The 14,797-nt window shown below is 51.5% G+C and overlaps 1 protein-coding gene across 2 annotated transcripts in view; it reads right to left on the bottom strand.

The window, feature by feature from the left end:
• Positions 1-310: 310 nt before the first annotated feature.
• The window catches only part of RPL38 (ribosomal protein L38), a 47,908-nt gene continuing 33,421 nt past the window's right edge, over positions 311-14,797 (bottom strand). Inside the window, exons 1-5 of one of the 2 annotated variants that reach the window (XM_036900159.2) lie at positions 4,860-4,967; positions 4,634-4,653; positions 4,421-4,481; positions 1,107-1,229; positions 311-385 (exon numbers count right to left, since the gene is read on the bottom strand). In XM_036900159.2, the coding sequence (XP_036756054.1) occupies positions 360-385; positions 1,107-1,229; positions 4,421-4,481; positions 4,634-4,636 (213 nt within the window). In that variant the 5' untranslated portion in view covers positions 4,637-4,653; positions 4,860-4,967 and the 3' untranslated portion in view covers positions 311-359. Of the gene's footprint in view, positions 386-1,106; positions 1,230-4,420; positions 4,482-4,633; positions 4,654-4,859; positions 4,968-14,797 lie in introns of those variants that run through there. The other variant, XM_057501672.1, reaches the window with a different exon arrangement.

Here is a 14,797-nt window from a genome sequence, read left to right as displayed (position 1 = left end):
CCAAGAACACTAATCAGCTCTTACTTTTAAGTATCATTTTTCATTATCAGGGAGCTCATTTTACCCAAGTGACTTTTAAATCTCATGAGGGCATACTGGCTTATTTCCACAAGTATCCATCTCCTCTGCCTGCTTCTATTTATTTTCAAACTTAGGCTAAAAAAAAAAAGGATTGGTTTCTTTGACCTCTGGGATGGCAGCCCAAGATTCGGGATGCGAGGAAGATGCAACCAGGATCCCCACCCTGTTCCCACCAGAAGCCAGGACACCAAGTTAAGAGTTCCCTCCCCATCCTCAAAGACAAAGGACATTTTCAGAGGTTAAAAAATTTTAATACAGTTCACATTGTCATGCCTGGTTCACTTCAGCTCTTTCACTGCCAAACCTACAGGACAAGAGATACAAAAGCGAGTCATCCAGAAGATACATTCTGAGTTAACTGTTGCTTGTCTGGATTTTGTGCGTAAGCTAAAGAGAGCTCACAAACCTGAGAAATTAAGCCCTCTGGGGAGGTTCTGCGTAAATGTTCTGCGTAAACTAAGTGTTCATATTAAAAACACTCTCAGCCTTTAGGGATGTCCCAATTAGCTCTCACAAAGACCAGCAGTCCTGGGTAGCTTTCCATGGTGAGGAGGCCGTCTGCAGGACCACTCGGCACTCCTCGGCCACGGTCTCCACAGCTCTCAGCTGTTCTGGGTCCTTCCATCACCAGGATGGGCCCTTTTGTGGAGCCTATGCTCACAGCCTGTTATACTTCATCAGTCTTCCAACCTGCACAAAGGGGGGTCGTCATCATCATCAATCCCAGTAGCTATCCCAGGAGGGTGTGGTGAGTGACACACAGTGTAAACTGTTACTGTTCTACATTCGAAAAGCACTTAAGGGGTCTGGGAAAAGCAGATGGGGATGAAACAACCTTCCCTCAGGCCAGGGAAACTGGTATGGGACAGAACCTCTGAGAATCAAACTGTCAGCAGCAAGAGCAGAGACTCAAGACAAACCACAAGACAGACTTGGATAAATCTGGGGACAAGTTGAGAAAATGGGGGCAACACATACATTTCCCACATTTTTGGTGGCTCCCCTGGAATTCCAGGCTCACTCACCTGGCGGCAGGGACTGCTTCAGTTTCTCTGCCTTCTCTTTGTCTGTGATGACCAAGGTATAAAGGTATCTGCTGCATCGAACTTTAAACTTCACATTATCCTTATTTTTCTTGATCTTGACAGCTATCAAAGAGACCAGTTAGTAATTACATGGTGTCACAGGAGAGAGATGGCAGCACAGTTCACTTGCTTCATCCTGATGCAAGAAGTGGTACTTGTGATTGTGACCACCAACAGTGTGCTGCCCCCGTTAAGGCAGAGAACAAGGTCCCTTGGTGACCTCAACATTTGAAAGTAGTGCCAGAAATCCACATTTCCCTTTTATTAATACTCGAGCCTAGGACTTAATCTTAATTGGCTTATTTGTACTTAAAACATAGGTCTCTGATACACTGAACATGACCCAGCATGTTCTGTATCCAACCTTAAAATTTTTTTTTTCTGGAGACGCAAGCAGATCATGAAGTAAAGAGACAGATTATCTGCTGAGATCAAGAACTTTCCATCACTCTACTTCTGGGGATCAATTCTTTGCATATGTGACAACCTTCCTGGCAATGGTAAAGCTAAAGCTCCCCACCCTCCACCTGATTTAGAGGGTACATGCAGAAGCATTTCCTAAAATTTATCCAGAATTCACTTTCTGGGCTCTTTACTGCTGCCGAATTCTGTCTCAGGACCACAGCTCAGCCAGTAAAGAGCCCCAAGGGTACCTCACAGTCAACAGGGCAAGGTTTGAAATTTTGCAGAGTCTGGTTATGGATGAATGTCAGTGCATTTCCCTGTGGCTGGCAGCTAATCTGGCTGCTGGAAGACCGGCTCACAGCAGGTCAGTCATTTCATGCACCTATTTCTCTGCCTTCTCTTTGTCTGTGACCTCTCATTCCAATTAAAAAAAAAAAGCAACTCAGAAGAGCCCTTTTGTTGAGCCTATGCTCACAGCCTATTATACTTTATCAGTCTTCCAACCTGCACAAATGGGGGTCGTCATCAATCCCAGTAGCTATCCCAGGAGGGTGTGTTGAGTTCCCCAGGAACTCATTATAAAAGCAGTAAAGTGCCAATCGAGAATCAGGTGGCTAAGGATTAGACACAGGATCTAGTGCCTCACCCAAGTACCTGACAAGACACACAGGCACTTGGCACCTCATAGAAGCAGTGCAAGATTAACTTGTACTCACAACCCACAACTCTATTTCTGCCAATGGCTGCTAAAGGGATAAGGCACATCACAGGGAGCAGAAACACTGTGGCTCTGAGCCTGCCCGAGGCACTGGCTGCCTTGGCTTTTGTTTGAATACATCCAGAAACCTGGATATTTATTCAAACAACCTATTTTGCTACCTTGATATTCTGCTTAAAGCTAAGTATACTGCATTGCCCGTAACAGCTGCTGTACACCTACGACCTAAGCTGAATGCTAGTAAGACATGGATGTCTTAAAAAAAAAAAGCTCATTCAACTTTATCATACATTGCAGTAATTCCACTTAAGGGTATATACCCCAACTGCCAGCAAGGCCAACAGGTGTTTGTGCACCAACGTTCACAGCAACAGCATTCACAAAGGTGACTCCCAAAAGGAGGAAGACACCCAAATGTCCATCGATGGATGTATAGATAAAAAAAAAAGTGGTCTATCCAGACAATGGATCATTCATTCTTAAAAAGGAAATTCTGACAAAATGCCACAACATGGAGATTGAAGACATCACACTAAACGAAATAAGCCAGTCACAAAACGACAAATACTGTATGATTTCGCTTATGAAGCATTCAGCGTACTTTATGATAGAGAAAAAGTAGATGGTGGTTTTGCCAGGGGCTGGAGAGAAAAGAATAGGGAGTTACTGTTTAATGGGTAGAGTTTGTTTTGCAAGATCAAGACTTCTGGAGATGCAGTGTGAATGTACTTAATGCCAGCAAACCGCATATGTAAAAATGGTTAACTTTAAGTTATGTGTATCTCACAACTAAAAATAAAAAAAATTTTTAAGAATCTTATTTAACACTTACTGAACACCTGTTATGTCCAGCAGACCATGACTCTTACCCTCACAGACCACACTGTTTAACATCAGGCTCCTAGAACAGAATTAAATTGCAAAGGAAAACAATGGATTCGTGTCATTCCTTGAATGTACCAAGGTCTCTAAATGGATCACCTGATGGGATCCTTGCACCAATCTCATGACACAGACACTAGTATCACCCCCTCTGACAGAAGGAAGTGGTGGTGCTGTGTTAACTTCTTGAGGATAGCTACCTACTGACAGAGCTGGGATTTGAACTAGGCAGTGACCCCAAATTCCCTGGTCTGAACAAAAACTGAAGCGATTATCTCTTTACAGTATGAGATAACAGCACAACACAAGCACGTGGTCCCCAGTGCCACCAGGCACGGTGGACATTTCCACCAGATGCCACCTATTCCCACACGTGGTCACCATTTCATACAGTACCAGAGGACCAAAGGCAACAGACTGTTCAGGGAACAGGAACACAAACATGACAACCCATCACCCGCAAACCCACTAAAAGGCTCTCCCCGCACACTACCGTCTCACCCCACTCCCATTCGCCAGCCACACTGCTCTACTCCCACAAGTTAGCTGATGCTCTTTCCCATTCATGTGAGTGGGAAAGGAAGCTATGAGGAGCATTTGATGTAGCGGGGGGGTGAGGGGTGGATAGGAGGCAAAAAAGCCTGGGTTACAGAAACAACGTATGAATTCAGCATCTTGCAGGCCCCCAAACCACCTTCAACTATAACAAAGGAGTTAACAGAATTCCCTCCATCTCTGGTGTTAAAAAAAAGAGAATCCATATGCACCAGGGACCAGCATGTATCAGTAAAAAACTTGTTTTTGATGCATCTCTTCCTTTTCTCTTCATTTACAGGCCGGGAAACACGTAACACTGAAATTACTTAATAAAACTCATTGTGAGCAAGGCCTGTACTCAGCCCACCGTCTGCCCAGAACTGAACACGCACTAACGCAGGCTCGTGGGACACGAATTTCCAGACTTCGATCCAGCAACGCTTCCGTTCACCACCTACCATATGCACAATGGAATAGAACACACTCAGGACGGCTTTTAAAATGCTCACTTGAGATCAACTGATTAAACCTCTGACGGAAAGAAAATTTTTGTTTTGGGAAAAACGATAAAAATCACTGCTTCCAGCCAGCCAGGCACGTGCTTAATCAGGTTCTCGTCTCCCGCCTGACATTCCCGAGATGCTCCGAGAGCAGCACCAGCACAGGGACCGCTCCGCGCAAACACGACCCTTCTCTTCCACCCCTCGCTTACATTTGGCATCCTTACGCCTGGCTGTGAGCAGGAAGTCCTTGATTTCCTCAATTTTACGAGGCTGCAACACACAAGAGAGAGCAGTGAGCTGCAGAAACAACTTATTTCTGGCAGGGACTGGACCAATCACCCCCAGCCTCGGGAGACCCTTGCCAAGGCGTCCCTCCCTCGCCCCGATCCTCCCCGGGAAGGTCCAGCAGGGGCCGTACTCACCATGGCCACGAGGCCGGCACCTGCGGGGAGACAGGCATTGGTTAACAGAGCGCGGGAACCTGCGGCGACCCCCGTTCCCCTCCCCAGTCCCGGAAATCCGGGCCCCACCGCACTTCCCCCTCTGCCCCGCACCCCTGACCCAGACCCGGGGTCTCCAAATTTCACTAAGCCATGGATTACCCCGGATTACCCCCTATTCCCCTAATACTGCCCCAAGGATACTCACGGCAAGCGCCAAGCAGCGAGGCAGACGGAAGAGAAAGGGACTTCCGTTTCCGGGCAGTTAAACCCGCCCCCTGAGGAAACAGGGTACGGTGCTTGCAAAGGGTCAAGATCTACCGAGGCGGTCGCATTTCCCACTGCAGCATAACGGCCCCCTTCTGGTCCAGATTAATAGTGCATCTTCTCGTGATGGCCGCGTGGTTCCTCCACTTTCTCCCTTCGCCTCCCGCCGACCCCAAACCGCTCCATGGCTTTGCGATGCTTTATTTCAGATCCCGTTTGAAGACCCAGCACTTGTTATCTACCACGTTCATTATACTGTGCATTGGGCATTGCATATACATTCATATACTGTACATTGCACAGATATCTCGTTTAAACGAAGGGGCACTCTTTTGTGTACATTCTAGAACCTCTTTCTAGGGGTTTCTCACATTTCCTTCTGGTCTCCTTTCCCACCGGCATTTAATCTGTCACGAGCAGGGTCCTCTTTTCCATTTGCCGCTTCCAATTCCTTTAAGAAGTGGTATACAACATAAGTAATACTCCAATAGCTGACACTTAGGGAACACGTTTGTTGGGCAGCCATTGTGTTGAGCACTTCACTGTGGGGCCTCAGTGATCCTCGTGCTACTTGTGAGAGGTGGCTCTTGTCCTTACCCCAGTCTCACCCATGGAGGCACGAAGGCTTGTCGGAGCTGGGAGAGGTGAAGCCAGGACTGACCCCACGCTGGACAGGTCCCCAAGCCCAAGCTCCTGTTTTCCAGGCTGTGCACCAAAAAACGGGCTGGCAGCTCTGGAAGACAGCATTTCCCTGGCCCCTTTGGGTCCTCCCAGCCTCCATCTCATCCATGCCTGATACTGTTTTCTTAGTACACACTTTAGCTCTTATATAACGTCTTTCCAGGCAGGCTCTGGGAAACCTGAGGCTATTGATTTTATTTTTATCCTCCACTTTTATTTTTAACCTCTCTACAAATGTCTACATTTTATTTTGTTTCCTTCAAATTTAATAACTGCACAACAGAATGTAATTATTGCCTTGTGTTTATTATTACAGAGCAGTCCACCTAAAGAGAAAGAGTACTTTACCACGAACTTTACTTTGAGCTCATTCTCCTTCCTCCTTCGTGCCCTGCCCCCAACCTCCTATCCAGGTTGGACAAAGCCAGGTTGAGCATCTTCCTAGGAGGACTGGGGATACAGTCCTTGCTTCAGGGAGACCAGCACAGTCCTCCCATTGTGCTGGAGAGCCTTTCAAAAGAAGCCAAACTATGTTTCTGTAACTATGAATGCATCTGGGTGTTAACATGGGAAAAGTTAATTGGGAGGAGCTTAACGTTAGATGTCTGAAGGTCAGGGTCCAGTCTGAGAATCATGGGTGCCTTAGCCCTAACCTGAGATGGACATCCCCAAATCCCTCAGCCTGACTTTGCCAGCCCTCCTCTGTCTTAGGCTCGTACCTTTCTGGTCTTTTCTCCCGCACTGCTCTGGCCACAAGCAACCACCCTTTCAGCCCAACCAACTGGCTTCTTAATGCGTGGGGCACTTTCTAACTCCAGGCATTTGCCTGTGCTGTCCTCCCTGGTACTAAGTCTTGATCCTCCTTCAAAGCTCAGCCCCCACCCCTCTTCAGGTAGGACCCTTCACCTCTGACTCCTGTCACTGGTCACTCATGCAGCACTTACCTGCACACATCTCTCCATAGACTGTGCAGCAGCGTTGAACTTTTCATACATTTGTTAAGGAGGTTTCTTTGAAGGCAAGCTGTCTTCTGATAACTCTCAAGATGTGGTGCTCATATATCTGTAGTGCTCATATATCAACATCATGAGCTTCTCAAGCTGGCTGCAGCATCTGAGATCACTCACTGTATGAATGGTGGATGGGCTGATGGAGGGATGGATGGACGAATGAATGGATGGAGAGACACGGGGAGGATGGGGGGATGGATGGATGGAGGGAAGGAGGGACTGATTGGGACAAAGCAGTGCTTGGCATATAATAGGTCCACAGAAATATTTGTCGAGTGAATGCCTGGTACTTTCTTCCCACTGCAAGACCTACTGGGCGGGGACAGGGGACAGGGGGAGGGCTGCCCCTTCCTTTGGCAGCAATTTCAGAGAGACAGGCTGTTCACCCTCTTGAATTGTGTAATAAGAGAATGTAGAGGTGTAGAAACAAAACACAAAGAAGGCCAATCTGTTCAAGTACTGAAGTGTTTCTCCAGCAACCCCAATGGACCAAGAGTAAAATAAGCTACAGCTACTGAAAAGCGAAGCATGATGCCTGGAGGGAATGCTCGCCATGCTTCATGGGAGGATGAACCCAAAATGTCATGGTGTGGCAGGGACTGTTGGAAACGAAGGGCCAAAGCCCAGGCCTTCAGTGAAACAGCCTGTGTCTCCGAGAGTGGAGCCCCGGAGGCTGCACTTGGCAGGCTTCCCTGGTGATGCTGATGCACACATGCAGCAGGGAAAACCCTCAAAGGGGCCCAAGGGTGGACCCTGTAGGAGATAAAGTTCCCCAGACTTGAGAGCAGGGCATAGCACGGTCCAGCAGAGCATAGTTTCTGGAAATAGCATTTCAGTGTGGCTAGTAAGGCCTGGGAGTGGGGGCAGGGGAGCAGAGGCCAGAGGGGGCTGTAGGGGGTTCCCGTTCCTGCCTCACCTCCACCCTTGGGAACTGGACATGCCCCCATTGCAGAGCCACAACTTGGGTTTGGGATCCCTCCAGAGCTGCAGGAAATGAGGAGGCTGGGCCAGCTTGGCGGGAACTGTGGTCAGGACATCAGTAGTGACGGGTTGGTGGGGTTTGGTGCTTCATCCGGCCCATGCCCACAGCACCAAGCACTGTGCCAGGTGGTATAATGGGGACCAAGCCCCTCCCTGGCCCTTGGTGGGGGCTCCAGCCCGGAAGCCCATTGTTTGCATGAAGGCTGGGGGGAGAGGGTGCAGGAGTGGCCCCCGAGTGGCCTTTCCTACTGCCTGTTGCTCAGTGGGTCTGTGCAGGCACCCTGGGCTTGCCCACTGTGGTTCCGGGCTAGCCTTTTTCACTGGTCTCCAAAATGAGGTTTTGGGGGGTCACGCTACCTCTCTCTTTCCTCCCAGGGCTGTTGTGAAGCCTATGGGGGGCTAAGTAAAAATCTAAAGTCAGTGCCACCCTGACTTCCCTCCAGGGGGGTCTATAAGTATAGCCAGACCCCCCTGGCGCCCCCCAACAAGGGCCAGACAGGAGGGCCAAGGCCATGACCAGAGAAGGAGAGAAAGGGAAGCAGCCCCTTTCGGCCTTGAAGTCTGCAGTGTCAGGCTGACAGTACTTAGGGAGATTTTCCGTAATATTTGCACTCTGCTTCATACCGGGCTGGCTGCTTTCATATCTACCGTCTCATTTAATCTCCCCAAGAGGCCGTGCCTTGTGCTACTGGCAGGACTGGCCTTTAAACCATCTCAGAAGGGAGTTGCTTATTGAATCTTAAAGGTGTTAAGCAGTGGGGAGTCTGGAGTCCTGGGCTGAACTTGGTTACCTGGGAAAAGGGTGGGCAGGGAGGGAAGGTAGCAGGCGCACGTGTCGGGACTGGAGCTCTTTGTGGGGAACCGGAAAGGTGAGGCTAAAGTGACCAGGTTATTTCCGGCTCCAGCCCTGCAGAGTCCCAGAGAACCTCAGATGTTCTGAAGGCACATGGGTCTCATGGTCTCCCAGCTGCTGTGCTAAAAGCCCCAAAGTATGACAGGTCAGACTGGAGCAGATGGCTCATTGGTTGATTAAATAGATTCCACCTATTTTTAGAGAGCTCCTCAGCTGGCCAGGCCCTGGGTGGGTTCTCTTCCAGTCCTGGAAACATCCTTCAACACACCTTTGTGCCAGGCCCTGGGCAGGTGATGAGGACACAGAAATAAGATCCTGCCTTATTTTCTTTGTCTCTGTCCCCATTCCAAGGGCCCCCCAGACTAGCAGAGAAGGCCATGACAAGGCAGGGCCATATATGCAGTATATAGCATATATATATATTGTGGCACCAGATGACGGTCTGATCCGGGCTGGGGATGGGATGGGTCCAGAGAAATCCTCCAGGAGGAAGTGTGATGATGCTGATTCACAGAGAGAGAACCCACTCAACATACTCAGAGCAGCCTGCCAAAACATAAGGAAGCAATCAGACTGGGTGGCTTCAATGCAGGAGGTCTTCCTGGAGGAGGCATCATGGTATAGGGTGGGAGAAAAACTGTTCTAGAGATAGCCAGTCTTGGGTCCAAATCCTGTGTCTAGCTGGGAGCCCTTGAATGAATCTCATGGCATCTCTGAGCCTCAGTCTCTGTTGAGGAAGGGTAGTAATCCCTTCCTCCCAGCCTTCCTGGCCATGTGCCATGGTACACAGCCTGTACAACCGTCCGTGTCTGCCTTGCTTTTGAGAAATCAGAGATAAGAGGAACTGAAGGTGCCCAGCTAGCTGCTGGCTCTGTGACTGTTAACTGTGAGTCCTAGGCAAGAGGTGCCGGCGACTTTGGAGAACTCAGGCCTGGAGAAGAGGAGGTGGGCTGAGGGGCAAGTGTCCTCCTCCAAGCTTGGTGGGGCAGGCAGGGGGCCCCTCGGAAAGCCTGCCTGGTCTCCAGCGGGGCATAGTCAGTTTTTGACAGACGACATCTCCTCAACACCCCTGCCTCCCTCCACCGGCCTCTTCTACTCCGTGAGGTGCCTGTCTCCATGGTGTCCAATCTGCTACCAAAGAGGACAGATTAGACTGCATTCACTGGTGGTGAGGAACATAATATTGGGGCATAGGGGCAGGCACCGCCTCCTTTGTATCAACATGTGCCAGGGTGAGGGGACACCAGAGTGAGAAAGAAAAAGGGCAACGCCCCTTCACAGTAAGAAACAGGGGCCAGCCCGTCGCCTTGCATGTATCTTGCATTATGCAGGTGGAGAGGGAAAATCAATAGAGCTGTCAGCAGTTTAATGCATCCAGTCCAGAAGACGGCCCCATCTCAGGATGCTCCAGACGGATGCTTCAAATTAAAAAACAGGGAGTCGGGGCAGGAGGGGCTGAAACACGGGTGGGAGATAAACACCCTGACAGACCAGAGGGGAAGAGGGGATGGAGCTGAGGAACTGGGAAAACTAAAGTCCATAAATCATGAGTCTCAGAGAGCATCCTGGGTGTGAATGACAGGAAACCCTTATCTTCAGCGGTGGGTTTTGGGGCCCGTCTGCCAGGTGGGAGTCCGGGGGGAGGGCAGAGTGTGGGCGGGCCTCTCGTGTCCGTGGTGTTGATGCTGGATGTGGGGGTGGGGGTGAGGGAAGCCGGATGAAATGAGTGATAATCTCTATTCTCATAACCTGGTGGATGCGGGTGTGGGGTCCTTTGGGTTGGGGGCAGGCCTGTGGACGGCAGGACCTCCACGGGGGGACAGCACTTCGCTGTGCTTGATTCTCCCGGCTGAGTGCCGCCCACCTGTCCTCTCCTTCCCTGTAAGTCCTTCTGTCCACTCCTCTCTGGCGCCCCCTGTCTGTGAGTTAGTATCCTGCCTGCTGGGTGCCTGCTTTTTCCCCAAGGTCAGATATTCTTGCCTTCCACCCCCTTACACTGAATCCTTTTAATCAGAGGCCCTGGGGGATGCTTCAGCCCCTTCTTGGAGCGCCTGGATAGCAACCCTTGTGGGACCCCTGGCCAGCTGGTATGAAACACTGGGAAGGACGCAAGCATGCGAGGCGCCTGCAGTCCCGCTGTCCTCACCTCCTGCCAGAGCCCACCTGTCCAGGGAGGCCCCCAGGGCAGAAGCCAGAATCAGCCCCACAACAGGGTGGAGGGCAGGGCGGTGCGGGGGTAGGAGAGACCCATTCCCATCCACACGGCTTCCCAGCACCCCAGGGACCCTTCTAGGTTCTGATGGGAAACAGACGCAGCAAGACTGAGTGCTTGGAGGTGATTTTAATAAAGATGGGTGGGTACATGAGACCAGAAGAGAGACCTGCCCCTGGACCTGGGGGTGGTAGGGGGTGTCCCCTGACTCAGACAGCCAGCTGTGTGGCAGGAGGGGCCCCACCCCGCCTGTGGCAACACATCACAGAGAAAACTGGAATGGCTATCTTGAGTTCATGCTCTCCTCCCCCTGTCCCTCCTAGCCTCCCTCCCTCTTATCTCCTGCCAGGGCACCCCACTGGCTGAACCCAACAGGTTCATGGGTCAGGGTGAAGGCACAGACCCAGAGACAATGGAAGATATCCACATAAAGGGCCCACTTTCATCCTGGGGTGACCTCATGACCTAACATGACCGTGTCACTGTCTCCTTCATGCTCCCAAGCCAAGAAGTCCCCCAGGGCTCAGCCAGTTCACTTCTGTCCTGTCCATCATCCAGGTGTCCGTCACACTCCCCGATCCCCTGATCCCCCAAATGCAAGCCACGATCAGCTATTGTGCCAGTCAACAGGTGCAGACGGGCTCTGGAGGAAGCGCACCCTTCACACACCTGAGTCACATGAACCCATAGCCACATGCCTGCCTGAGTTTCCAGAGAAACGGGCCTGAGTTTGCTTCCTTGTGTGCATCGATCGCCCAGGACAAGTTCTGCCAATTAAACTGGTGACCGAGTTTCCAAAAGCACTCCTGGGAGTGCTGCAATGCCTCGCAAGGCAGAGAGATGAAGGAGAAAGCTTAGGGCTGCGGGCTGGGAGCAGGAGCTTGAGGGGGCTGGGCTGTCTACACCGAGGCACCACGCATCTGCATCCTCCCCGCCTAAGAGCACGTGGGCACTCGGGGGAGGGTCCTGCGGAGGAAGGCAGAGCTGGGAAGGAGGCGGCCTGGGGTCAGGCTGTGCAGGCCAGCAGCCCCACAGCTGGGGTGGGAGCTGGGTTGCTATTCCCAGGTCCTCCCTGTTTCCTTCTCTGAAGTGTGAGCAGGGAGAACAATTTGTACTAATCTAGACTCAAACCCAGGGGGACAGGGAGGCGGCATGCCCGCTTGTGAGCCAGTGGGGGGAAAGTGGCAGGGGTCCCCATGGTAAGAAGCCTTTGCCACCACCTCCTCCCCAAAGGCTCCCGCGTGGTGGGAATCACAGCGCCTTTGGAGAAGGAAAGATGGAGGCAGGAGGGGCCTGGCAAGCCCCCTGCCCTGGTGGGTCTCGGGCGAGGGAGTTCCCACATGGGCCATGGCTGCTCCCACTGTCTAGACCTCTGAGTGATGGCTCCACCTCTCCTCTTTGCCCCCAGCCTCCAGCTCCCGGGGCGCCTGGTGAGGTGGCTCAGGCTGCTCCGTTTGCCCTGCTACTGCTCCCCTTGAATGAGCCGGTGGCCTCCGGAGTCAGCCTCAGGAGCTGAGGGACGGGAGGCACCGAGTGCAGGGTGGAGGCAGGGGGGCAGGCTGGGCTTGGGCCGGGTCATGCCCCTGTTCCTGTCCACTCTGTTCAGAACCTCCCTCTCAGTCCTTGCCTGCAAGGCTGATCTGCTATCAATGGAGCAAGACAGACAGATGCAGTTGGCTGGTTAATTAGAGCAGATGAAGTCTTCAGCCAGCCCTCCCGAGCCATGGGGAAAAAGTGGCCGTAGTCCTTGTCAAAGTGGCCCTGCCCTTGGATTTGACTCTGAGAGCAGGGGCCTGGGTGGGACTGGAAGAGCATCACCATGTGCGGCTGGCTGGAGTCACGCTGGACCCGGAGAGGAAGCCTTCTGGGAGGGCAGTGAGGGACCCTGTTCTGTAGCTTCAGGATAGAATGGGGGATAAAAACACTCACTGTGATGACAGTCTACTATGTGTCAGGTGTCACACCGGCTGCTCCATGAAGATCATCTCCTGTAATCCTCACAGCAGCCCTAAATTAGGCAAATTCACAATCCGCATTGTACTGATGAGGCCCCTGAAGCACAGAGAGGTTAAGCTATCTGCCCAAGCTCACACAGTTAGTAGCTGGAGGAAACAGATGCTTCATTACTTGGGTATGGAATGTTTCCTCATTGAATTCCTCAAAACCTTTTCCCTCCCTCTACAGGGACCATCTGGGTCACAGGTTGCTGAGAGAAGGATCAAAACTGTGAGGCGATTCATCTAATCTACAAATACTTACTAAGACCTCCTCGGTGCCGTGACTGGGGATCTAGAGATGTGTAAGCACGTCCTTATGGAGCTTGACCCCAGCCTAGGAGATGGGCCAGCTCTGCCTGCTGTCCTCAGAGCCATCCCCACAGCTCATGCTGAGGAGGTGGTGGTGGCTGTGTGAGCCTGGCCCAAGTGACCACGTGGCCTCAGATGACTGCACTGACCTGGGACAGTCCTGGGTTTGCAGCGTCAACTTAAAGACTCTGGTGTGTGGCTGGTTGGTCTGGAGTTTCGTGCAAACTGGGAGGCAAGGGGCATTTCTCTGGGAAAAGCACAATGGGCAGGGGTGAGCATGTCAGAGACCAGGTGGCCACTGAGAAAGAGCAGCTGTTGCACACAACTTCCTAGCACCTGTGAGAGCAGCTACACTTCCTGCCCTGGTCACTGTGAGGTCCCTCCCCTGCACCTCCCCATGCACATATATTTCTATCCTTTCCTCTGGATGGTTTGAATTGGTTTTCATTTTTGGAAATGGAATGACCCTTAAGGGAGAGGTCCTGGTTGGGGGCATAGCGTCCCTGCCTCACAGGACACACAGGAGGGGAATGGGCTCCCTTCTGGTCGCCTTAACAAATGACAGGCAGAGCAGACAGACAGAGGAGGCAATCCCAGGAGGGACACCCAGCAGAAGGCACAGTGCACACAAAGGCGGGGAGACACAGAAGTGCCTGAGAAGCTCGGGGACCTTCAGACAAGGGTGTGCTGGCAATTGTTTAAAAATCTGGCTTTCTGACTGAAAAAGTTTTCTTAATTTGTAGCATTTGCTGATTCCTGTGGTGTAAATATTCTCACCATGGCGGATTTCCAGCTGCTGCTGTGATGTCAGCTTGAATATGTAACAAGCAGCTGTCAGCAGCTGAGAAGATCCAGTTTCAGCAGGCCACTGGTGAGGTCATCTGCCATTGCCTGAATGGGGGGGACGTGCAGGGAGGACGAGAGGGGAGGCTGGGGAGGTGCACTGAGACATGATTGCAAAGGGTGACACCTTTGGGAGTTTGAGTTGCAGCATGAAGTGACAGAAGCCCAGGCCCTGACTGGGCAGCTTTGGGTGCGCGTGAATCAGCAGCTATACGCTGTTTTTTGCCCACTGTAGCCCAGCCTTTCCTTAAGCTGGTCGCCTGAATAACACCAGGGAGTCTGTTATTAGACCCGGAGAGTGGCTCACAGAATGTGAGGTGCATTCTTTTCAGTAAGGAGGGAGAAGAGGAGTTCTAACACCCCCAGCCAACTGCACCTCGGGGCCATCCCTCATCTTAATGAGCTCATCCACATTTCGTTTGCTAATGAGGAATTTAATGGTCACAGACTGACAAGCAAGACTGAGAGGAGAGACTGGAAGGTCACTGCGAAAATGAAGTGTGTAGCTGAGTGCCACACCATTGCCATCCCACCTTACCATCCAGAGTGCCAGCCTAGAGTGGGTGAGAGGTGGAAGTAGGGACTGGCGCTACCTCAGCTCCAAAGGGGGCTCCGGGCTGGGCCCGTGGGTCAGCACCACGGACAGGGGTAGCATTGTTAAATGCTTCCATGATCTGCAATGTCCTTTGTTCCTTTTGTTTCCTGATAAAGTTTGTTTTTCCTCTCTTGGAAACCTTGCACACAGTTGCAGATGGGTTAGAACCTACAGTGTCTGTACAGCAACCTTTGCCCACTTTCGCAGCACCTCCGTCAGGGTGTGAAGATGATACATTTCCTTGGCTGTTTTCCCTACTACTTTGTAAGTACTTGAGTGCAGGGTCTGAGTTATCTTCTCTATATCCTGAATGCTGGCCACATGCCCAGCACTGTGAAAGGTGTATGGAGAGAGTTTGTTGAGAAGTGAATGAATGAATGAACCAGTGAATAAATGCA

This window comes from Manis pentadactyla, chromosome 4 (assembly GCF_030020395.1).
Source record: "Manis pentadactyla isolate mManPen7 chromosome 4, mManPen7.hap1, whole genome shotgun sequence".
NCBI classification, from domain to species: domain Eukaryota; kingdom Metazoa; phylum Chordata; class Mammalia; order Pholidota; family Manidae; genus Manis; species Manis pentadactyla.
This window is presented reverse-complemented; position numbering and strand designations above follow the sequence as displayed.